This window comes from Melospiza melodia, chromosome 1, assembly GCF_035770615.1.
Source record: "Melospiza melodia melodia isolate bMelMel2 chromosome 1, bMelMel2.pri, whole genome shotgun sequence".
In the NCBI taxonomy this organism is placed as follows: Eukaryota; Metazoa; Chordata; class Aves; order Passeriformes; family Passerellidae; genus Melospiza; species Melospiza melodia.
This window is the reverse complement of record NC_086194.1, coordinates 152,569,809-152,596,386: the sequence shown is the minus strand read 5'-3', so window position 1 is coordinate 152,596,386 and position 26,578 is coordinate 152,569,809. Positions and strand designations below refer to the sequence as shown.

The following is a 26,578-nucleotide window of genomic DNA, read 5'->3' as shown; positions in this document are numbered from 1 at the left end:
ACACACCTCATTGATTAATAACCCAGACTGGCTAATAAAGTAACAAAGGAAAAGAGGACTAATGGCTCTAAACCTGAGAGAAAAAAAAAAACAAAATTGCCTTACATACATATTTTTTAATTTTCTTGCAGTAATAAGTCACACACAAAACACTTGCACCTTTCTTTTGGCACAATGAATATTTAAGAAGTTCTTCAAGTCTTAACTGAAAGAGGTGCTTTACTGAGTATAGTCTACTGAAATCCACAAAAAAACTGAAACATTCTTTCAAAAGGAACAAAAAATTTACAATTGTACACAAAAAGTCTTGAATTTTATTGAAATTTCAATTCTTGTATCAAACAAAAGCTTTTTCTTCGGACAAAAATATTCTCTTGGTGTCCTCCAGATACCAGAAACTGAATTGGTCCGTTAGTGACGCTGCTTTCTTTGTCATCTTCACAGAAGTCCACAAGGTTGAGCTGTTCCACCACTGGGTCTTATTCTATCGTGTGAAGGAACGTACATGACGGCCTCTTCCACTGCCTCCACTAACAAATTTCCCTCTTGAGCCACCACTGCTACTACTATTAGCACTTGTCCAGGACGGTCCAATTCCTCCACGGCCTCTGGACGCACGATCGCGAGGACTCGGTCGGTAGCCTTAAAGCAAAGAAAAGTATACTCAGTTGGAAAAAAAAAAAAAGCCCTAGGCGGAGTAGCTGCTGCCAAAGCGTAAGAAACAAAACCAGGATGAGATACAAACAGCGTCTGTTTCCTCCTTTTAATTTTCACTTTTCTTTTAGGCAAGCACTGCTGCTTTAATTGCGCTATGATTACCATGGAGGTACGAAGAGAATCGAATGACAAAAGTCTGAGTGCAAAATTAAGATTCTGCGATCAAGTGTTCAATTCAGCAAGTTTTATGGGTTACAGGGCAGCTCGTACGAAAGCGCGCATTTGACATGGTCTCACTGACAACTGTTCACATATGCTTAAAACATTTGCTGAATTTCAAGGTGTCTGCAGCATCCTTGCATGGTTTCATTTGTAAAGCAAAAATGAAATTCAAGGAATTCTCTATAGTTCGATGCCCATATGAATACCATGTACCTGCTGAACTTAATGGTCTCAGTGGTGGCAGTGGACCCCTGTTAAAATTGCTTTGACCACCTCTACTGTCATTGTAGGTTCCCCTGGGCGTGCTCTGTGCACTCCAACTTGAGCCTCGAGCACCTTCACGACGACTGTAATTTCCTAGATAGGGAGAGAAAAACCAACGCACTGTTGAGCAAACATCACTGGGTTTGGGGTTTTTTTTCCCATTTGAATCTTCACAATACTCAGGGTGGTAACATAATATTTATACAATTCAAATAGATAAAGATACTCTGTATCAACATACCTGCAGTATTCCAGCTTGAAGTCTACAAATTATTCTGCACAGAATGAGGGAACCGATCTATTTATCAGGCAAGGACTCAAGTTGAAAAGAATTCACATTATCTAGCGTATCAAGACAAACTCTTATACTTTCAGATTTTGTGGTGAAATAAATTCTAGTATTTATAACTTTATGAATAGAAGTATTTTCTGTTTCTACTTTGCAAGGACTTGCCCTAATTATGGGATGGAAGGAAAAGGAATGCAATCTTGACTATGTATGAAAGAAATTTAACACTCTGCAGGTTACAATCTCCAGGTTCACTGAAGATCGCATTGTATTCCTGTCAGGATCTTCCATCCTTTTATTCCAAACCCTCATTTTAACCCAAATATGTACTGTGGTGCTTGATCTCAGTAACTACATGTCACAAAAGGCAGGGAAGCATTCCAAGAGTTGCTGAAACAGCTGACTCCTTTTGTAAAAGAGAGGCAGAAAGGCAGCATGGGAATTCACAGCCTTGTTTCACTTGAAAGGCATTTGTGATCAACAGGCTGTGAAGCAGTTGTTTAATGGCTTCTCTCAAATTAGCTATCTACAGCTTTGGAGGTTCTCACCTTCAAGAGAACCTTTCCTGGTGCTAAACAACTCATTGCAACAACACTGCTTCAGGAAGATCTCACACGGGGACGATAAACTGCTAGGAAATTGGGTTAGTATTACTGAAGCAATTTTAGCATGCATCTACTCCAGTTCTAATACAGGAACCAACACACCTTTTGAAGCAGGTGGTGTAAAGAACCTGTTCTGACTGTGAAAAGCTCCTCGTCCTCCACGGTTCCCTGAGAATCCACCACGCGAAGAAATCTTCTGTGACACTTTTGGTGGCCTTTTGGCTGGTGGTATCCCATCTGGAGCAACCACTTCTTTGCTCTCTGCAGCCACAAAATCATCCACATGCATGGAGGGTGGCCTGCTTGTGTTCTGTTTCCTCTGACGGAAGATATCGTGTGGTCGAATTCCTTGTCCAAATCCTCCCCTTCCTCTTCCTCTGGGTGGTGGCACAACATGAGCTCTCTTTGCAGGCTCTATATACTCAGATTTCCCACTGTCGTGACAAACCATGATTTAGTTAATGTAACACTGTACTACTGATGGTCAGGCATTCTCCATACTGGAGATGCAATTTGAAAGGTATCTGACATTTGATAACATACAAATCAATGCTGAAGCCACTGTTAACTCATTAAGTTCATTTTACCTTGAAGTTATGAAGGTCTCATGCTTGTGCTTGCCAAGCTTGAACCCTTTTGTGGTTTTTGTGCGTCCAGGAGATGATGGTTCTGACAAAAATGACCTCTCCAATTCAGCCTGCAAGTCAAAGTCACTGCAGCCCTTCTCTGACAGTTCAATTAAGTCAACTTTTACCTTCAAAGAGAGAATTTAATCAAAACATCATTACTAGCACCTCCAAAAAAAAAAAAAAAAAGAGCAGCAGTAACAAAAAACGCAGCACAGCTGCAGCAAAATTATCTTGATGGATCTGAACAAAAAAGGAGTGAAGGGCATAGCTCTCAAATATGAACACCTATCTTGCCACTTAATGACCCACAGTTGAAAATTCTCTTGCTTAAGATAGAGCTCTATAAATTTATTAATGTCACTTTTATACAGTTTTGGTTTTGCTAAGGAAATTAAACCACAACTATCTTTGCATGTAAATTAAAAAAGTAAAACTAAAAGGGAATTAATGCAATGAAGTCAACAGAAACTGATTGTTTCTCACACAAGAAATTAAGACACTGCCAATTCCTTAGTTCTAAAAAACTCAGAATGTTACTGTATTTTTCATTATTAGTGTTCAAGTTTATAATCCAGAAGTTTCAAAAACTGTGAAAAACTTTTGTGCAGGTAGTTTCATTTACTACTTCCACATTTCCCCCTTCTGTAACCTCAGAGCAAATATTTAAATAAAAAAAAGTGAACCTATGAGGCTCTTGTGGATATTACTGCAATGACAGAAGACAAGCAAGGAAAAGAAACTAAATAACATTATTTTCTTCCTTTAATACAAACTGATGAAAAGCCTCAAGAGCAGTGCAAAAGCAGTTTGAGACTGACACAGCGACTGTTCCCCTAGGGTACTGCAAAAGATCCCAATTTTGTAGCAGCTTCCAAGTCAATCTGAAAGCATTTGATAACCCCTTTAACAAATGAGCCTCTCTATCTGGGTCAAGTTAGAAAGGTGAGCTCAGGAAAACAATCCATTTGGCCACATGAATTTCTGATGCTACTAGTTCAGATTAACCCTCATTTTTAAAACCACTTCAGATACACTAATGAAGCCTTTTACCATATCTAGGTCAGTGTCTATTTCTTCAGCCTGAAAGGGTGAGAACCACATGGACTTCAGCTGGTCATCCATCACATCTGCCAACACGTACGTAGTCCTACAACAGAACAAGGCCAAAGGCCTGCTTGGTTATGAACCACAACCACCTGCAAGCATACACAGCACCACAGGACCCGGGGTGAACACTGCTGCTCTACTCTTGATACTCACATGACATTAGATACATTGGGACTCGTGGGTAGTAGTGACAACAGTGCTCTTTAGATCCTGTTTTTAATATACTTAATTTACGTATGCATAAAATACTCAGTTTTCACAAATAAATCACTGCTGACACACTCAACCATTTTACCTGTTGTTAAACAAGTTCTGAAGAGAGTCTGGTGCAGAAAGAGTAGGCTCAACATCTTGGTCACTCAGTGGACAAGAATCACCTGCTGACTCCAACATCTGCCTTACTCCAACAATGTTGTCCAGTAAGGATTCAAGGCCATCATCTTCCTTAGAACGATCCTATGTCAACACAGAACAAATCAGAATTTTCTCCCCTCTGCACAGAAGGAATAATGTTTTGCTTATTTATTAAAAAAGGTGGAGTTACTATACAACAGTCTACCCAGCCACAAATAGTGAAAGTAAGACACCTGAGTACACAAACAACAGCAGAAAGCTCCTAGGTGTGGTACTAAACATACCATGCACCTAGGTTCCATTCTCAACTGATGCAATATCCTTTATAACAGTCCCAAGGAAGACACTGCCCCGGGTTTTATTTAAGAAGCTCTCTATTAAAGCATTCCAATGTCCTGTGTCTGCTGTTCCCCATTCAGAACAACTTTGGCTTTTTAATCTCTTAGTTAATAGATGTAGGCAGCCAGGGAAGGGACAGGAGAGAATAAAGCACTTGAAAGGCATTTGATCAACAGCTGTGGAGCAGCTGTTTCATGGACTCTCTTAAATTAGTTATCTATTGCATGGCTGCCATCAGGTACACAGAATCACTCTGAATATTAGAGTTAAGTTTGCAATTATAATCACAGAAAAGTTGGATGCATTGAATTCTGCATGTCCTCTAGTCCAGTCCACACCATCACAGCTTGAAGCAGGACTATCATCAAAGCCAGGTCAGGTCAGCAGCCATAACTTTATCCAGTCATGTCTAAAAAAAAGTTCCAGTCACAGAGCCCAGAGCCCCACTGACTTGTTCAGTGCTTCACTCTCCTTCTCTCTCAGTGGGTAACTTTTTGTTTCCTAATGTCAACCTGAACCTCTGAAGCCACAATTTGGGGGCATTGCCCCTTGATTTATCATCTGGAATTACCAAAAGAAGTTTGATTCCACCATCTTTGTTAATATTTTCCCAAACAGCTGTGGCAAACTGTGAAATAGTTCCTGAGCCCTCTTCACCAGGCTAAACAAGCCCAGCTTCTTCCTCCTATCTAGCACACGTTCTTTAGGTCCCTGAGCACCTTGGTGGAACCCTCTCCAGTTTCCCCAGGTCTCTCTAGAACTGGTGAGAGGGCAAAGCTGGTCACAGGTGAACACAACACTCACATGAGAGCTCAGCAGCATCCTGTGGTGGGACACAACAAGGCCCCTGGCTGTGCTGACCATGCTCCTTCCAGGATGGCTGAGAACACACTCACTCACTCACTCACCTGTTTCTAGTGACCCCTCACTGTTGGCCCACCTGTAACCTATCAGCCAACACAACCACCCAGCCCTTGTCAGCCCAGCCTGCAACGAGGCATGGGACTATCCTGTTTCACTGCAGACATTTGCATTTTTCCTAATGAACCACACAAACTTTCTGCTAAATCAATCCTAAAGCATTTACTGAGATCTCTCTGGATTGAGGCTTTGTTGTATGTCAGATTAGTCACTCCCCCCATCCTACTGGCATCCACAAACTCACTGAAAAGGTATCCATTGTTCAGGCCTCAGATGAAAACGCCCAGCAATATCCAGCCCCAAGTATTAATTCCACTTACCAGTCACCAGTAACACTGAGCCACTGCTAAGCTGGGGTTCCTGCTGTGTATTGCATTAACAATCTGCTTCACCACTACCCCACACCCTTTGCTTGTAGGTGTGTGCTGCCTTCCATGACACCATCAACTGCCTGGCTAATAGGATGTGCTAACAGAAAACTGCAATATCAACTTGATTATTTGAACTCTTTTACCATAACATGTTTCTCCAGATCAAGAAGCAGGCTTTCTGGGGTTTCTTCTTTGTTTTGTAGTAGATGTTTTAACTCTGCAGTGGTAAGACCCAGCGTTCTGCCTGAATGGGATCCATCTGTTTCCATAAGGCTTCCCTCATCTCCACAACATCCCTAAAATATTTGACAGTTAAGGAGTGAGTACTCATAAATGTTCAGCACTTCTGGACTGCAAACCCCTTTGAATTCTAACACACATTAGAGCAAATTAGCAAAATGAGTTCTCTTGATTTAAAAATATATGATGTAAATTATTTTAACAAAGTACACTTCAACAAGCAAGTTTATATACTGCATCAAGATGAATGCAACCCTTTCCTGTACTAGATGAGGTCTGTATGACAGATTCTATAGTTTTTTCTATACTACACATCAGTACAGCAGCTCTCTAACAGGATGCTGTGAATCTAAAAGTGGGACACCAGAGCACACTATTCACTTAGGAAATCAGTGTGAATAGATATGCCTTTCTTCCTCCTGAAAACCCCTCTTACTTACTAAACATACATCCCTGCCCAGCTTTCACACATTTCATTAAAAACTAAAGATGGCACTAACATTACTGATGGAAAAGCCCCACCCAGCAATCTGCAGAATCAACTGCTTTCTGAAATAATTGTTCCTGAGCATGTCTCACACTGCAGATTTCAGAAAATGCAGCTGAGTTCAAGCATTCAATACATATTTGCTTACCAGCGTATCAGAGTTCAGAATCTGTCGCATAAAATCCAAAAATGAAGAGGCCAGTTCACCTGTGTCTTTGCTGAAACTAGTTATCACTCGCTTCAATACAGTGTACAGAGCATTGCTGTGCTTTCTTAGAGAGCTGGTTTTAAAACAAAAAGAGAGCAAATACTTTGTTAGTACATACACTGTGACTGTTCCACCATAACTGGCTAGAATGGCATATATGCAAAATAAACCTGGCAAATTTTACAATTATCAAGTTCAGCCTTGATTACAAAGCTGGAGCTTCATTATTTTCTCCACACTAGACTCCTGTTTTCACCAGTACTGTCTGGTGAGAACATCTGCAGATATTTCAGAGTGCACATATACAGCTATATATACTACCTCCAAAACATTCAAGACATCACAATTTCATCTTTGGCAGAAAAGGGACTGAAGTACAGAAATATGTGCTTGCACAAGGACCTTATGTATGAAGCAGGATCATGCTTGCAGCTACAATTTCACTCCATCCCCTGATGCTTAACTGCAGAAAACAAACTGTAAAGGCAACATGAACAGAAATAGCAAGGCTGTGCACTGAAGCTGACAGCTGGACACATGGGATCCAGCATCTCTAAGATGCGAGAACAGCATCTGTAACTTGCTAATTTTTAATTGGTGGTTTTAAGGCTTCTTGCATCCACAACTTGTAAAGTGTTTTGAACCACCTTATATTGACAAGGCTCCTTTTTCTCTCTGCAAACCTCACCTTTTTGCCTCTGCACTTCAACTTCAGCAAACAGAAACAGGTCCAAATACAGGACAAAGAATCAAGTAGCAAAACAACATGTTGTCCAATACATGTATATTCTGTTCAAAGTGAGTGAACAAAAATAGTGTGGAAAAAAAAAACAACTAATTGCTAAAGCCTTAATTGTCTGGAGATCAGAACACTCGGGGAAGTGCAAACTGAATCCCCTAAAAAGACAGGAATTACAGACAGTTGTCTAGTGTTCCAGATGAGAGCTCTTTGAGTGTCTCAAAAGGGAAAGAACAAGAACACTACATCTCATTCTAATCCTCCAGCCTTGGAGTGGGGAAACAGAGTGTACAAACCTGTTTCAAATGCTTTGTCTCCTTCTTGAAACTCAGTGCTTCCATATGCATACTGCAGAAATTATTCAGAGTGTGAAGGAAGACCAAAATACTGAGTAAAACACGGAAGCCCCAATGACAAACAAAAGCTTAGATGCCTCATCCTCAACATTTTCGACTAAACATGTAAAAAATTATTCCACACTACAGTTTTAAAATAATTTTAAGTTGTCAGTGATACCATAAAATACCATACCTCTTCAAGTGGTAGAAGCCATAGTCATGCTCTGTAAGGAACATCATTGTTCGGATGCATGTCAGCAGACAGCTGTAACTGCTCTCAGAATTTGTTAATGTTTCCATCAGACAGTCACAAATTAAGGGCATCAGCTCTTTGCTTGGTAAGGAGTTGGAAAGCTGCTCTAATTCAGACACAGAGCCTTCTGATGAACTTGGTAAAATAAGTGCAATATCCTAAAAGAATTATTGTTATACATATAGTAAAAATGCATTCTATATGCCTGCAGTAAATATAAACCATACATACATGAAGTCAGAAGCACTGGGTTCTTTCAACTATCCCTCTATCATCTTATTCCAGTTTTTCAGTTATTAGTGACCAGCAAAATACTAATCTAGAATATCTTTTTTGTTCAGTCCTGTTAAGGGTTACAAACCATTATTTATTTCTGAAACATAAAAGCTTCAAATTCTGAAATATTGTAGCAGAGCTAAAATTAAAGCCCAATAGTCACTGGATAACATACACAGTTTCCTGCCTAGGTAGTCAATGTGTCTCTCAATCTCAAAACACTGGTCAAAGAGGCTGAAGTTCCTTGGCTGGTTCAGCTGGAAAAGAGAATGCTGAGGGGTGACCTCACAGCAATCTACATGTGCCTTAAGGGAACAGGAGAGGGGCAGGTGCTCTCCTCCCTCTGCTGACCAGCCACAGGACACAGGGAAATGGAATGAAGCTGCATCAAGGGACATTCAGGTTGGACATCAGGAAAAGTTCTTCACTGGGAGGCTGGTCAGTCACTGGAACAGGGTCCTCAGGGAAGTGATTAGGCACCAAGCCTGTCACAGTTCAGAGAGCATCTGGATGACACTCTTAGTCATGGTTTAGTTTTAGATATTCCTGTGAAGGGTGGGGAGTTAGACTTGATGATCCTTATGGGTCCCCTTCAATTCAAGATATGCTTTGATTCTAAGGTTCTGTGAAAACTAAGAGGCTGCAGACACCACCTATGAAGTTTAGGACCTTCTGTCACTTCCGTGTTTTACATAAAATAAAATAAGATTGATTTTCCCAACGATTTTGTATGGACAGAGATATCTTGTTTATATGCAAATGGCTGATTGTCTCTACTGACCAACAACATCCACATCTCTTTTGTGTAACTGAGGAAGCACTGGATCAAATAAATACATGCACTAGTGAGACAAATGATGGCATGCAAATCTGTGCACACATTGATTAAAAACTACAGGGCCAGTCTATGAATCAGCTTTCAACGAGCATTTCTTACCTTGCTCTACCAACTTCTGGGGTTTTTTTTAATGGAGGAGTTCTACAGTACCAGCATAGCATACATATCATTATATTTGGAATACATTTTCAAGAGGTTTCAGTTAGATCACTAAGAGATACATATTTATTTAACTAGGTAAGAAGTGAACAGTGACAACTCAAGTTTTGTCAGTGGCCCACAAGGAGAAATGGTATCCCTCTCTCAGTTGATGGGACAGGAAATCTTTGTGCCATTCAGTTTCTGGTCTCTAATGAGCTGCCAGAACAGTGCACATAATGCAGAAGACATGTCATAAAATGGAAAGTATTCACATTCAAGAGCAAGAAGGCAGCATATCTGCCAAACTAGCCTAAACCATGCACACTTTTTGTGTTTTAACAATGTTATTTTTTTTAATTTTGGAAAAAGAGAGGTACTTAAGAAACAATCTCATTTAATTTTTCTCCTACAACAATCAACACACATTATGCATTAAATATAGCCAATACCTGATCACAGAGGGACTGCAAAAGGGAAGTTACATATTCAGAACACTGTTGATGAGTGACATTGTCCCCAGCTGATCGCATCAAAGCCAAGAGCTCCTGGAAAACCTCTCCATACTTTTCATCTCCTTTAGTAGTTCCATTGATAAGATGCAGAATAGCCAATTTACAAGCTTTATGTGAAGCCAGGGCATCCAATAAAGCAAGCAGTCGAGTGGTCTGTCCAGTGTACTGCTTCTCTTTGTCTTCTGTGTTGCTGAAAGGGTATCAGTGCACTGTGAAAAAGCTGGTTTAAAGTGATCTAAGAAACTATAAAAACAACCATCACAGGAGTCATATAATTCTGCATTTTAGAAAAAATTCACCTAGTTTGCATACTTAAACTTACAGTTCCATTTACTTACTGCTCAACTTTCACTAAAGAACTTCTGGTCACATCATTAATTAATCTACTGTGCATTTAATATACTGTAGGGTATGTAATTGCATAAGATAAATATGCTGTTATGTAAACAGTATCTAAGGGGATAATTATGTTTTAAAGAAAGAGCACTCAGTTTCAAAACCCTCTGAACCTGTATCATTCAACTTGCACTAGTTTACAAACATCTATAACACATATGTAATCCCAGTACAGCAAACTTTACTGGCCTGCTCTTCTTATTTATGTCATACAGGTCCTTAAAAGCTCTTTATAGGAAAGACGAGGCTTTGCAAAGCCAACCTGAAGAAAATCTTCCTGAAATACTTACCATAAACATGCAACATGAAACTGTCTACATTAAAACCTAGAGGTATGAGCTGGTTCTCAGGCAACCTTAAGCATTATCAGGACACAACAGCATATAGCACTGGAATGAGAATTTGTTCAGCCCATAAGGCATAATATTTCCAAAAGTATTTTCCTCCTGCTAAATCTACTGTGCAGAAGCAAGGTGAATTTAACAGTTCATCAACAAAATCTTTGCAAGAGAAAACAAAAATACCTTTGCAGGTCTTCTACAATTAGATCCAATACTGTCCTCATGATGAGCAGAGCAGTAGGTGAAGCCAAGTCACAGAGCTGAACACAAATCCTCCTCAACATGTGCTGAATGGGTTGGCAGGACGAGCTGGAGAAAGAGCGAACGATCTCCTGGATCAGTTTGGCCTGCACGTGGAGGTGCATGCTCCACAGCTTCCTGGTGTTCAGTGCCACTGCAATATCATGGGCTTCAATTACCTGCACAACAGAAGGGCACAAGGGTTCTTCCTGTCAATTTTTATGATAAAATCTGAATTCTATCACAATGTATAAACAAAGTACGACTACTGTCTTCATTAAAAATCTGGAATGCCATTTTCATTGTTCACCAGATGACAGCGCATGAGCCAGCAAATTAGGGATTCTTTCAGGAGCATGGATTGCCACACACTTTTTATGCTTACTTAATAAAGATAACAAATTCAAGATCCATGACTAAAGAAAGAAGAGCCTTAATATACCAAGTTCAGCATTCAGAGTTAAATTAAAAGCTTCAGAGACAGTCATTTAAGTAACAGGAGTCTAGATAATCTCACAAGTGACAAAAGAACAACATATGACTGCTAACTTAGGAAAAATGCTCCAAATAATACCAATATTGTTTCTGCTGAAAAAGACTTATCTACAAAGAGTCTGTGCGAGCCCAAATGCTTTACTGCAACTTTAATTCATCCTTTCACACATCTGTTCTTTCCACCACTACAAAAATGGTCAAAGCGTTATATATAAATAATAAAAATTCTTTAAAAACTGAATACATCTCAGTTATACCTGAGTAGTCTGCATGGGCAGTGGAAGAGGCAACAACTCTGAAAGCAGTATAAGTCCAGAGAAAAAGCCTTCAGGAATTCTCAAAATTGATGAGAGAACTTCCTTCAGCATTAGAGACCAAGTATTGTTTGCCAAAGTTTCCTCAGAAATGGTAAGTTTTTCATTAACTCCTTGTGTAAAAGTCAGTAAGACATCAACAATGTCATTCTGGATTTTTTGTTCATCGCTGTCTAAGCGGCCTGAGAGCGGAATAGAGCAGAGGAGCATGTGTAAGGAAACGAGTGCTGCAGGAACACGCATGTCCTTGAATTCAAAGGAGCCTCCCCTCAGGAGCTCTGTCAGCATTGTTTTAAGCAGAGTCAGTGTACAGCGGGCCATGGAAATAGTAGTGACTCTGTGCAGCGTGGTGCCCATGTTGACATGGAGTCGCCAAGGCTGAATAAGGATGCTGTTCAGCTTCTGTAACACCCGGATGAAGGTGTCCATTCCCTCGGAAGAGAAGAGCTGAATAACTGCAAGATTCCACTTAAGGTCTTTCTGTTGACCTATACAGAAAAGAAATAATATTTCTGTATTTCTAATTTCTCCTGGGCAATCACAGTTACACTTTAGTCAGGTTTAAGTAGAAGACTCAAAACTAAGATTTGTACTTTAACCTGTACAAATCCATCAGCCATACCTTCTACCATAGGCGGTGGACATGCAATATGACAGAGAACACGAAGTGCAGTGGGAAGACCAACTCCATCTGGAGTCATCAAACTGTCAATATTCTTTTAGGAGAAAAGAAAAAGAAAAGAGGAATGAGCCTGTATTACAAGGAAGGACTTCATGAGTATACTGCTTGCTGCAGTATACTCATGCTACAGAATTCAAATTCTCTACTTAGTTACTGTGTGTCACAAAATTTAAGTTTAACTATTTCACCTTTTGGTAAGCAGTCATAATTAAGGCAGAAACTAAAAAAAAAGAGCAACAACATTTGCATTGTGTTTTACAGGAAGCTCAAAGATTTAAATAATTAGATCTTTGCATCATATATTTACCTTAGATTTCGTTTCAATAAATATAACAATGCAAGACCCAGCCTAGATCATAAGCTTTAATAGAAACATCTCTTTTGGATAACAGTATGTATTTTTAAATATGTTAGTACATATCTAAGACAAAACATCAGATTACAAAAGGTCTAAGCTTATAGAACATAAATAAAGATAACATCTACCTGTATTTTACTGACCTGTTTGATATATTCAATAAGATTTGGAATACAATTTATTTCAAATCGAAGATTTTTCAAAGGTTCCAGCCACTTGCTGAGCTCTGCGGAAAAAACAAAATACTTAAGTCAGCGAATTTATGATCATAAAACCTTTTCCAATCAAAATGTACCTAATTTACACAATAGGCACTAAAGCCAAGTGCGAAATTTGTGGGGCATTTAGCGCAGCTGTAGCCAGCTGAACAGCATCAACAAAACCAGCACTCCAGAACAGGCAATATATATTATGCACACTGACAAAATTTGGCTCAAGTCAATCTGAAGAAAATTTTCATCTCATTATCTGTAATCAGATCATTTTTTACAAAAGACACTAAGGGGCACTGTAAGCTAAAGAAAAGAACCAAAACACATTCCCCTTAATGTAAAGCACAGGTTATTACAAACTAAGCACAAAACTTCTATTAAGTGCCCAATTAGAGCCAACCTCTGCCCTGCACTCACTCATGCTAGAAGTCGTTACAGATTATCAGTCTCTCTCTTAGTCTAGAACAACCTGAAAGTCCCAAGTTCCTGGGATAAGACATTTAAAGATTTAAAAACCATTACTCCTGAACACATTTACAAAAAACATTTAGATCAAGTGCATATAAATTGATGACTCAGACTGATTTCATGATTTGGTTTAAAAAGCTAGATCTGGTTCTCATAAAGTGGTCAGGTGAGGAGCAAAAATAAGAGCATGAAGAGGAGAGATTTAAACTAAAACTTTGAAGAACTCTGATTTCTTTCAGTGCATTCAAGTTTTGGAAGAGATTATTGGTATGTCTATATGAGTGGGTTAACCAGTGCAGAGCACAACTTTGGACATCAGAGTCTCAATGTTCAGGGGTCAGAATAGTCTCCAGCAGGATTTTTCTGTGTCCCAGGCCTGATCTGTAAGTCAACACAAGCTGGGAAGACACCAAGACACAGCTTGGACATCAAAGGATGGAGTAACGGGGTAACATGGACTATTCCATGTCAGCTGGCCTAGGTGCCTTGAAACAGTCCCAGGATTATTTAGTAGTAAAGACTCTGTCAGACTACATTACTGTCCTGGTTCCAGATGGGATAGAGCTTGTTTTCCTCCTAGTTGTTGTTCAGTGCTGTGTTTTGGATTCAGCATGAGAATAACACTGATAACACACTGATGTTTTGGCTGTTGCTAACCCTAAGTCAGTGCTTACCCTAAGTCAAGGATTTCCAGTGTCTCATGCTCTGTGAATGAGGAGCTGCACAAGAAGTTGGGAGGGAGCACAGCCAGAAGAACAGACCCAAACTGTCCAAAGGGATATTCCATACCATAGGATGTCATGTTCAGTATGAAAACTGGGAGAGTTGCCTGGCAGTGGATGATCCCTGCTTGGGGAGGGGCTGGGCATTGATCAGCAGGTGGGCAATAGCACTGTGCATCACTTGTTTTCTTGGGTTTTATCTATTCTCTCCTTTTTTTTTTACAATTATTACTATTGTTATCATTAGTACTATTGGTATTACTTATTTTTTTTCAATTATTTAACTTCTTATCTCAATCCAGGAGTTTTACTTGTTTTTCCCTGATTCTCTTCCTCATCCCACTGGGGTGGGTGGCAGGGTGAGCAACAGTGGTGTGGTATTCAGTGTCCAGTGGGGGTTAAACCACAGCAATAGCAATAGTAAACAAAACTAAGACTCAGCTCACTGACTAGTTAGTCCACTTCTACAGAAATTTGCTCTCCTATTATCAACACAGTTTGAATAATTTCAAATTTCCTGTAATTATCCAGAATTCATGGTAGCCATTTTACTTGAAAAAAAACTAACTATAAGTATTTCCTATTTAACTCTCATTAACAGAAAAAAATTGCACATTATCTCAGTGACTCAACTAATCAGATGCAACTGCAGAAGTAATTTCATTATCCAAGCCAGACAACTGTAAAGCACTAATTATTCACATAAAAAATATTTCTTCTATACATTCAAACAATTCAGTTGATAATTACACACACTATACCTTGCAACTTGGTGTTATTTTCATCTGCTTTACAGAGCTTCAGCAGAGGTGCTGAGTGCTGTTCCAGCATTTGGACATCACTGGAAGATTGTACCACCAGCAAAACAAGGATGCAGGCGTAATTATAAGCCACTGACTTCTTAGACTTTGAGTCTCTGAAACAACAACAAGGTTTTCCTTTAGATCTCAGCTAACACAAATGGATATCTGTTAGATTTTCATTATTTGACCCCTAAAAATCTACCTACATAACTTTTACCTTCAACAAGGATTGCCCCATATAATTATCAATGAAAGAAACCCAAACAATTTCCTCCTATTTTTTGGCAAGTGAACAAGTTCTGCCACATTATACACATTCATATTCATTTCAGCATCAACAAACCATGAGATCCAGTCAAGTGGCTTGCAAATATTTTTATGTAACTATGTTTCACAAATATTTTAAAATCACTGCTACCTAAAGTAGTACAACTGCCTGTCCAGAGAAAACAATGACTGCATTTAACATCTACAAGAACTTGAAGAATTGAGATATTCCCACCCCAGAGTAGCGTGCAGTACTCTCCATACCCAGTCAAACTTTTTACTTGTTTCACAGACAACGTTTTATGCTTGAATAAAAACTCCCTACCTACTGATTTTTCCACATAATCAAAAGTTTGCTCTACATATATTACACGAACTTTGTTGATGACCTACACAGATTTGGGGTGTTAAGTACTTGAATACAAATGACAGGCCTGATTTTGTATTACATGCTTCCACTTAAAAGTTGTTTTGGCTTTAAATAAAAACATCAGGATTTAAAGGAAATTTTAGATTTATGGAATTATTTATAAAAGATAGATACTTTTAAAATTAAAAAACTAAAGGAAATAAATAAATGCATACATTACCCTAAAGCTTCTTTGGAATAGTACTCCATTAAAGTAATAAGACTTTGGAGATTTTTTTCCAGACTGAATACATGAGCCACAGCAGATCTTCCTACAGGGTTAAAGGTGATCAAGTAAAGGTTGTGAAGTGTTCCCAGCAGATCTGAGTGGTCAGTCTCCTCGCTGGCTGTGCACCGCTGGAAGTGGCAGAACAATTCTGAAATGCACTGTAACGTCTGCGTTGAATGCAGGAGCCACAGGGCAAAAGGATCCTCGTTGGCACCATCTGACTGCAGACCTTCCTCTTGATCTGGGTCAGAAAACTGACAAAGTGCTCTAACCAACAAGTTTGTTGCTTCGTGCTCAGAAATAAAGAAAAGAAGACCCTTCTGTGACTGTGCCAGGAAACGCAATATATCTCGGATAGCTTGGAGCACACCTGGATGTGCACCTGTCACTGGAAGAGACAGTAGCAAAGTAATGCATTCCAAGAAATGGTGACTATGAAGATATCTGAAAAAAAAAACCAAAAAAAAACCAAAAAACAAAACAAACCAAAATCAGGAAAATAATCAGCAGTGCTACAAATATTTTTCAACGCTTCATATAAAACTATGTACCTCCTAGCTTCAGTACTTATTGTTCTGTGGACTACGAGAAATAATAACTAATTATGAAGCAGTAAAAAATTTAAACCTTACAAAATGTAATTGCTATTATATTTACAAGAAATAAGTCCTAAAATTCTGATCCCCATTAAAAAAACTCAAACAATAAAAACCTCAATTATATCTACACACAAAACAGGACACTGTATTTTATTAAATTTACTGCATCTGAATCATCATCAATGTCAGATTCAATGTTTTAAATGTGCTAGGAAATCAATCATTACAGCATATCTAGCAGGCAATTTTTGAAGACTCTTTGCATGTAGATGCCTATATTCAGCCATGACCTACACCATTACTACCAAAGAAATCTGTCAGCATTTACAGAAATACTTTCTAGATAGAAACTTGCTAACAGAGTAAGAACCCATGAGATGTTTTAACTGGCTGAAGGCAGGCAAGCCTCAGCTCCTCTGCCTGTGCTGTGAAAGTGAGCACAGTGACACAACTGCATGACTTTTTCATCAATCTGAGACCAGTTTGCATCTTGCCACCTCAACATCCAGACTGAGGAATTCCAGACCTATTTTATCCATACACATAGTTGTGTTCAAAGATAACAAACGGAACACTCTAGAATTACAACCACTTTCAAACTGGACAGCACTAAGCATAACTGGCCAGCATCTACGAATGCAACTGAAGGGTGAGCAAATTACCAGCAATAAGGAGATTAAAAAAGAGTAATAAGGATGTTAACTTCAGGCTAGGTGCATTCTAGGTTGATCAAAAGCCAACAAAATAACAGGCACATTAACTTATCAAACTCTCTCAGACTTGATATCCACAATCTAGAATCTCCCAAGAAAGAATTAAGTGAAATATCTCAAAGTCACTCCTGAAATGAATTTCAATCAAGCTAGAGGAAACACACTAGCAATTGAATTCACAAGTGCTGTACCTAAACAGGACAGGGTAAGGATCATCCCTTTCTGGAGGGCCCGTAATGCGTGCCATGGTTGGGAAAGATTTCACAGGGGGCTGAATCATTGTATGAGGAGCAGTTTCCATCAAATGGAAGATCTCTTCAAGAAGACTAACAAGTTTTTCCATCTCTCCTTCGCTTATATTAGACGATTCCAAAAGATGATCCATATCCATAGGAGCCTCCACATCATTTTCATATTCTTGGTTGGTTCTTTCAAGTCCTGCCAAGTCCTGGTCCTGTTCTGGCTCTGTGTGATTAGGAAGAGGAGGAGTGCTCTCTGCTAACTGATCCACCACCTTTTTAATGTCTGACAGAATCTCGTAGAAGTGGCATTTCTGGAGAATTGCAGAACCAGCTGTAACAACTCGCACAGTCTGATCTAACAGTATGAGTTCCAGGAGTTTCTGATAACCACTTTTTTCATGTACATCTGTGCCACCTCTTAGAAACATCTCCATTCCCTCAGTCATACTAATGACACTATCCAACGCTTTAAAAGCATTAAGTTTAAGGGAGGATGATACATGATCTGCAAACAACAATTCAAACAACACATTTATCACTCCTGCCTGCAAGAGTGCTGTTATTCCTTGAGTTCCACATTCTGCTAATGAAGACACCAACTTTGTCCCAGCTTTGAGCTGTCGAACGTTCAAAGCAATGGGCTGCTTGAGAGCCACCTGAAGGTTTAAAGCCTGCAGGGTCCAGTCTACTAGCTGGGTAATATAGTCTTGCTTTGTGTCTTTCACCAGCAGGTAGCTCAATTCTTTAACTATTAAACTTGGAATTTCTTCTAATGCCGTGACCCACTTTGCACCCCTTTCCTCTTGATATAATTCCAACAGTTCAGTTAATTTAACTGAGCCTTCCACTGCCCCTGAATTTTCTTTTTCTGTGTCTTGATCCTTTATTTTAGCAACTTCATTTTCAAATACAGTCTTGTAAGGGCAGCTGAAGTATAAAAGCGGTCCAAGCTCCTTTTCAAAAGGTTCATATGTCACAGGAGGCACAGATGCCAGATCCTCAGGAGTATATTCAATATCAAAGCTTGGATACTTAAATGTTTCACGTTCTAGATCAGCAATTACATCTTCATCACTTGAAATCTGCTCATAGCCATCATCTCCTAAAAAGAGAAAGATTAAGTTACCAAATCAGTTATGAATAAACCAATTCATAACTGCAGAGAATATCTTCCAAATACAAGTAGTGATTCATTTTACACAAATATTATTAGCTAGAGAACAACCACACACTAACATACAAAAAGCCTTCTCTGTCAAGATATGAGTGAAAGCCCCACCTGACAGGCATTTTTTATGTAATAATGGAGTCACTTAAAAGAATGTATAAAGGAAGAAGTTTAACTAGAATACACATTACTACAACTATATTGTCCAATTTTCTTCCAGTGATTGCACCTATAAAAACACTTCCAGCCTGCAATTTCTGCATAGACATGGGTGGGATCTTTAAATAACACAAGAAGATGACAATTAAATATATTATATAAACTACTTCACATGGTTTTGCTTAAGAAATAGTCTTTCACCACTTTCCTACATTTTAAAACAAAACATAACAAGATTGAATATTTATTCTCACCTATACAACTGTATCTATTTTCCTCTATTTATAGAAAGTTTTACTATAAAGGAATAAATATTTGACAGCAAGATACTGCTCTTGAGAGATGCCAGGACCACAAATAAGGCAATGTTGCAATAACCAAGTGTCCTAGGGTGATGCTGGGTGGGGGTGCTGTGCCTGTTAAATAAACAGGTTCTTTCCACTTCTCTCTGAGGAATCCTTCCCAAACCAGCTGAGGGGAGGGGCCGTGTGGGTTTGCTTTCTGGAAGGGCCCCCTTTGGAGGTTTTCTCCCAAATTTGCGCTAAACCAGGACACTAAGGGAAAAAAATTCAGTTCCCTTGCACATACTCATGAAGGTACTGCCATCAAAATTTCATAAACCTCTATTATTTTTTCTAAACTCTTCAACTTACCATCACCTTCTTCCTCCTCTTCGCCCTCTTCTTCATCTTCATCATCTTCCTCCTCCTCTTCTTCTTCCTCATCAGCAATACTCTCTACTGTATGACCATCGTCATCGTCGTCGTCATCGTCGTCCTCATCCTCCTCCTCCTCAACATCCACATCATCATCATCATCCCCTTCCTCTGGCTGATCTTCCTCTACCTCTCCATCATCCGAGTACTGGCTTTCTTGGTGAACGGACGTTCGATCAGGAGAAATCGGCTCAAAGTAATCCTCCCTATGGTCCACATCATCTTCTTTTTCCCCAACCACTAAAAACAGATACAAAGTTTCAGATATAAGAGCACTTTCCTGAAATACAAAGATATTAAATAGGACTGGCCCTATGAATAGGACCCATCTGGCCCCATACACTTGGCCTGACCATTCCCTCCTTGATTACTGAGGGTTCATTCAGCTCCCTGTATGTGACTTCCAGCCCAGGGTGCCTGGAGAGTAACTGCTTTTCCTACTAAAGACTGAGGCAAAGAAGTCATTAACTACCTCAGCTTTTCACACATCCTTTGTCACCATGTTTCCTCTGCATACAATAAAAGAGATTCTCCTCAGCTCTCCTTTTATTTTTTGCTACTGTATTATAGAAATGTTTTATTGTCTTTAATGGCAGTATATATTTTTTAGGTTTCTGCATCACATACACTACAGATGCAAAAAAAGCATCTTGAAAATCTTCTCGTGATTTGACTGAACACAATCACTTAGTTCAGCAAGACTATGAATACAAAGAGTTCTTGGCACTTCTGAGCAATACAGAGACTGGGTAACTTGGCAGATGCTGCAGAATAATGCAGAAGGGCAATGGGTACCAGACTCAACAGAACACCCAGATAAAACACAAGCAGCATGTTTAACAGTGCATTGGTTAACAGCCAATATTCCCAATCTACTATCTTTAAAAATGATGCAAATGAACAAACCCAAAGCCTATTTTTCTCCAAATCCCTTTCCTAAAACTGAATCTGTCCAGCAGAAGTAACAGCAGATAAGAAACTTCACACTGGGCAGGAACACAGAATTCTGCCTCTTCTAAGCAGTGATGGGCAGCAAATAAAACACAGTCTCTTCTCATTGTACCTGACACTGGCATGGGTTCATCCTCATCATCATCAGGAGGAGGAGGGCCTGGAGGTGTCCTTGGTCCCCTGGGCTGTGGTCTTGGAGGACTGCCATTGAATTGGTCTTCTTTCTCTCCATCAACTATATTTATTGGGAAAATAAAAACTTGCATTTAATGAAACCTCACGAATAAAAGCAGAAGGTTTTTGGGCTTAAGGGCTATTTTTGACAGGGGAACACAATTGCCCAGCTTTTACTTTATCTATATTCTGCGTTACATGAGACAACTTTCTAAAGTCACTTTTGATGAAGTAATTTTTGATGTAAACAAGAGCTACATCAATAAACAAGCTTATTTTTTAATATAATATTCGTTTAAAACTTATATGAGTAATGCCAATTACTCTACTCATACTGTAACTCTATCAATAATATCTGAATTGCTTTAAAAAAAAGTTCACATTTTACTCAACTGGTTTTTACAGTTTACAATTGTCTTTTACTGCATATAGTATGCAAATTTTGCAGTCTTCCAGTCATACTTTGAACAATAGTTTTAATTTTAAATCTACAACAAAAACTGAAGCAGGAATTTGACCATGGAGTCTATTCATGGCTGTGCCAAAACCAGCGCAGAGCACTCCTCTGTAATGTATTTTACACAAGTCAGATAAGCAAAGTTAACTACAACTGTGAAATTTTCTTATGACTTTAATAATATTTTAATCAGTTTTTTTATATTCCAATCAGCTACATTACAATGAGTTCACACAAGTTAAACTGCATTTTTACCATCCAAAGTAACTAGCAACACATCAAATAAACCACTCTCATAAAAGCATTGGATGAGACTACTTAAAACCATTCAATATAAATCTAGAAAAAAATATGAAACTAAAGACACAGCAAAGAAAAATGAAAGCCACTGCAATCTGAAATGTGGAAGATTTGGGGATTTGTTTTTCACGTGGGATACTGTAACACTGATTTGTAAAAGAAAAAAAATCTCTTTCTTCTCCCAAGACTCACCATGTTTTGGATTCCTTTTCAATCCAGGCTGTTGCTGGGGAGGTGGAGGCGGAGGGGGTGGTGGAGGAGGTGACTCTCTCTCATGAGTTATTACCCTGTCAACTGAGCCATATATTGCCAAAGTCAGACAGTTGTACCACCCTCTAAGAACCAATCCATCTGTGTTGACCTGTTGGTTTTTCAAAAAAAAAAAAAAAAATAAAAGGAATAAAAAAAAAGAAGGGGAAAAAAAAAGCACTTAAAGACAACTCCACAACTCCAAAACAGTTACTCTAGCATCATTGTATCTGTATCTGCATAAAAGCCAAAAGAAAAATTCAACATTAAAATACCTCTTTATCCCACATTTTGAAAACTGAGAACACATTAAACACATCAATCACTGCAACAAATAATCTTTCTCCAAAAGCATTAAATTCCTTGCAGCACATACATTGACTAGATGCTGGATCCACTACAGCCTATTAATGAAAAAACCCAACAAACAAAAAATCAAAAGACAATATGAAAAACCACAAGAAAACTCTAAAGAGTATCTAAACTACAAGCAGGTTTCAGGATAAGGTTTAAAACAAAAACCCCTTTATACAGTGCTAACACACCACATGAAACCATATTTACACCTAAATGACAGGGGGAAAGAGGAGGTTTAAATCGCACTGCATTACCTTTGCATTGGGCCTGAAAATAATTGAAGTGTTTTCATCATATTCAAGGCTGTTAAATGAAAGATACAAAGTCATTTTTCATTAATATAAAGCAGAAGTAAAACACAGCAATACTAAGCAACAATAAAACACTGAACAAATACATACAAGAAAGAAAAATCACTTCTTTCTACAGAATTCCTTGCATTAATATATATGGGCTCTGTAAATTTAAAAATAACAGAAATTTTTCTTACTTTAGCATAAACCTCTGTCCTTCCCTACAGATCAGAGGAAAAGGATAAAAACACAAACTAGCAAAATCCAAAGCAAACCTGAAACTCATAGGAGATACAGGATTTTCTATTGCACATTCTCTGCACTATAAAATTTTTCAGGAAGAAAAGGTAGATAATGAAGTCACACACTAATCTTGAAGGAACTTACCTTCCCAGCCGATCAAAAACAGGGGCACTTGGCTTGCTGACATTGTTGAAAAACAAGTCCAGTTGAAATGAATGGGGGGATGTCTCTCTAGGAACAGAATGAAAGTAAAATTAAATTAGATGCTAATTCCTTATCAGAGTAAGCAGGACTACCACAAAATTGTATTGTTTAAGGAACACCCGAAAATAATTACACGTTCAGCAAACACATAAATACATTTTACATTTTTATGTAGGAAGGTCTACTGAGATACAAAAGTTCAGCAGAACAATAAGAGGAAGATTTTCCTGAATCTGATACCTGGTGTCTGTCACTTACCCATAAGCCCTGTTGTCAGGCAAACTTGTGTGAGCTCTCACTCCTGGAGGAATGACTCGGACCTCATTGATGTAAACCACGCACGGAAATCGAACCACGTCAATATTGGTACTTTGCTGCAAAACAAAGAGGAAGCAAAGTCAGGAAATGTAAAAAAACAAACCACATAAGGCACTTGTATTCTCTACTAACAGAACATGTAGCAATCTTAATAATAAAATTCAATTCTGTAAAATGCTAAACACTGATAAACACTGTTATACTGAAAAATAGTTTTTAATATAATCTCAGCATTTTTCACATATTTGACACTATTTTTTTCACAGAAAGTGTTACTATTGAGTTTATTTACTTAATTTACTACCTTAATTTGCAAGAATCTTTTTAACAGTAACAGGTTTTTTTTTTCCAGACAGAAAGTATGCATGATGTAGTTCTAAACATTATCAAATTTCATATTTCAAATATAATATTAAAAATTATAACAATATTGTAATTCAGTACATCTGACTTACAAAAGTAAGTACAAAAATCTGTACAAAATTTCCATATGATGCTTATTTTTCCAATTTTGCAACACCTGAAAACCTTTAGCACTTATCATTTCTGTTTACCACACAGAAACAGCAAGGATAAAGAATTCTTCTACTTTCCAAAAAGATGTTTGAGCAAACTAGAAAGTTATCAAATTTACAGTGACTTTCCATGTAGCAGCTATTAAATAATTAATGCTGGACGTCTTCTCTCACTAAATTCACTGCATTACATCTTATTACATTTATCTATCATTTTATCATATATATGCTCATTAAACAATACATATAACTTCATGTTCAATTGTAAATATATAAAGACTTTCTTAAGAGAAGCTCAGAATCACATTTCCAATTAGCAAGCTGAGTCAGCAAACTGATAGGAAAAAAACACAAGCCACTCATCTGTCTATTAACACAACAAAAAAATGAAGAATAAAAAAATAAGTTGATCTGCAGTTGAAATTTATCTCTTTCACTACAATCAAAGCAATGAAACCAGCAGAAAGCAAGTACTAAAATTTTTAGAAAGCTAGCAAGCAATGAAACAGACAAAGTGGAATTTTAAAAACAGTTTTTAAGATACGGTTTTAGGCACGTGTTACTGTCTTCTAAAAAATCGATGCAGACATTTTTTAGCACACAACACAACAGCTTGGCCTGTGGGCTGGTGTGTCAGAAGCTGGATGGTGGAACCAAAGGAATCCTGCTAGGACAGGCAGCACAGACACACGAACAGAACAGGCTGAGTGCAGCCTGCATGGACTGAGGCTGTGGGAGCTCATCTGTGCCTCTAAAAAACATCTGAGTCATGCAGGAGACTCAGATTTCTGGAGGAAGGGCTGCTCTGGGGAGCTTCATCCCCAGGAGCACCACCAAATAAAGAGAAATCCCTCTTTAAATGATGCTGGATTATGTCCTGACAGCCATGCATCAACATCACCAAAACAAGAAGTGAATTCAACCCATTTCTCCTACAAAACATTAAAAAAGACCCTACATCAGAACTACTCAACAGCAGTTAAACTGCATAGCTAAGCCAAATAAATAATTTTATTCAAAACCACAGCAGTATTTTCCAAGAACTGTAAGTTCCAGTGCAACGCTCATAATCCACAAGGCAGAAGCAGCAGTGTAACATAAAAAAGGCTTTCAAGAAACACATAACACAACTAAGGTTCAGGTTTGGACAATGCCACTGGTAAGAATGGAAGTGATAAAAAAATATTTTAAAATATTAAAAATGTTCAACAAGAGAACATAGGGTCCTGAAGAAGAATAAGAGTGGCTACTGTTTCTACCCACACTGGGTAGCACTCCCTACCTAACACTGTTCTAAATAGTGGAATTAAAAACACATTTAGGCCTAGCTAATCTAGACAGCTAGAAGACTCCTGAAAAACTTTTCAACTTCATTTCATTGCATTTCAAAATACTCCATTTTCCTTCTTTAATGCCTATCTATAAACGCAGTCCAGTTATTGTATGAATTTGAAATGTCTTTGTCATGCTAAAGCACACAATCACTTTTCCCCAACAGTCCTGTTCCTCCTCCCTGAACGGCACATGGAGCTCAGCCCCAGACAAATCTGCTGCAAGATCAGCAGTTTGAAAGATGCTCAGGATCCCAACACCCTCAAAGTGCAATATCTGCACGATCTACCACGGCCAAAAAAGCCTGACACACTCATTTGGTGTAAAGTGAACAAATCTAAGGGAATATCTCACAAACACACAAATATCCCTCCTCGTCATCAGCTATACAAGAGCATCAGGAATCTCACAAGCGGCAGGGCACGGCCGCTTCAGAAATCAACTTCTTCCATGAGATCGCCTCCTCGAAGCACGTTTATCCCCTTTGTTCTCCGCTCGCCTCTACTCCCCGCCACCACCAAACCCCCGCTGCTTTCCCACCACCCTCCGCCCCTGCCAGCAGCGCCTCGGGCTGCCAGGACAGCGGCTCGAGCCAGGCTTCGCTTTGGGCGAGGCGGGAAGGAGGCGGCAGCTCCCGCTTGAAGGCACCAGCCCCGGGGCTGCTCACGCCCGACCGCCGCCGGGGCCCGCCCGAGCGGGGCTTCCGCACTCCCGGGAGGCCCCGGCGCAAGCAAGGGAGCGCCGGCAGCAGCCTCGGAGGAGGGAGAGGAGGGGAAGGGAGGTGAGAGGAGAGGCGGACCCGAACCCCGTTTTACCTCCGCGCTCTGGTGCTTGAACGTGTCCAGGAACAGCAGCTCGGTGGCGGCATCCGCCGCCATCTTGGCCGGGCCGCGGGGGACGCGCTTCCGGCGCGCGCGAGAGCGCTTCCGGGCCGCGCGGGGAGCGGAGGGCCTGAGGGCGGGGCGGGACTGAGGGCGGGGCTAGGGGCGGGGCGGGGTGCGGCTGAGGGCGGGGCGGGACTGAGGGCGGGGCTAGGGGCGGGGCGGGGTTTAGCTGAGGGTGGGGCGGGGCTGAGGGCGGAGCTGAGAGCGGGGCGGGACTGAGGGCGGGGTGCAGCTGAAGGCGGGGCTGAGAGCGGGGCTGAGGGCAGGGCTGAGATGAGGACGGGGCTGGGCTGAGGGCGAGGGCCGGGCGGGTCCTGCCGCCCCCGGCGCCTGGCAGGGGAGACGGAGCTTGGGTTGCTTCAGCGCTCACGGAGTCATAGAATTAATTAGGCTGGAAGAACCCTCTGAGATCGTCGAGTCCAACCTTTCACCTGCTAAAACTCGGGCCGCAATCGGGGCTGGGAGCACCGGGGCAGTGTCCCCGTTCTCCACAGAGCCCGGTCCCCGCTGGGCGTCACCGCAGTCCGCGCCGAGCCTTTGCCTCCGCTCGGTTTCACAAGCTCGGTGCTGGTTTATTTCAGCCCCGCCTAAGAAATTTCCTTTGTAGCTTTTCCCATGCTTAAAGCAAACTCTTTTCAGGTGAAGAACGTGTCGCTTCTCTCAAGTTCGCGAGGCACAATTCCTTTCAACCTTTCCGCAATGCCAGACGTACCCGTTTAGCATCCATGGCCCTTCTGCAACAGCAGCCAAGTTGGACAAGCACTGGGGACGCCACGAAGCCAAAGCCTGCCCGTGGCCAGGAGAATGATGTGGAATTAATCTTACGCAAGCGATGCTGGTTACACAAGTTTTCTGTACGAGCTCTATGCCTGACAGCACAGCTGTACCATGTGTCTTTGGAGGAAGCTGTAAAAAGATGTGTTACATCTCTAGATGGAAGCCTTAGCCAAATACCTACATTTTACTTAACGGGGATAA

The 26,578-nt window shown here is 39.9% G+C and overlaps 1 protein-coding gene across 1 annotated transcript; it reads right to left on the bottom strand.

The window, feature by feature from the left end:
- Positions 1–96: 96 nt before the first annotated feature.
- Positions 97–25,614, bottom strand: VIRMA (vir like m6A methyltransferase associated). Its single transcript, XM_063172352.1, has 24 exons — positions 25,532–25,614; positions 22,810–22,925; positions 22,492–22,578; positions 22,066–22,114; positions 21,398–21,566; positions 20,387–20,509; positions 19,261–19,563; positions 17,230–18,382; positions 15,679–16,170; positions 14,780–14,934; positions 12,760–12,842; positions 12,199–12,292; positions 11,520–12,064; positions 10,711–10,946; positions 9,728–9,980; positions 7,964–8,181; positions 6,634–6,766; positions 5,902–6,054; positions 4,069–4,229; positions 3,717–3,813; positions 2,625–2,791; positions 2,140–2,471; positions 1,093–1,236; positions 97–642 (listed from the first exon to the last, which is right to left on the bottom strand). Exons 1-24 carry the CDS (start codon positions 25,592–25,594, stop codon positions 485–487), a joined length of 5,484 nt encoding a protein of 1,827 aa, XP_063028422.1. The 5' UTR covers positions 25,595–25,614; the 3' UTR covers positions 97–484.
- Positions 25,615–26,578: the final 964 nt, after the last annotated feature.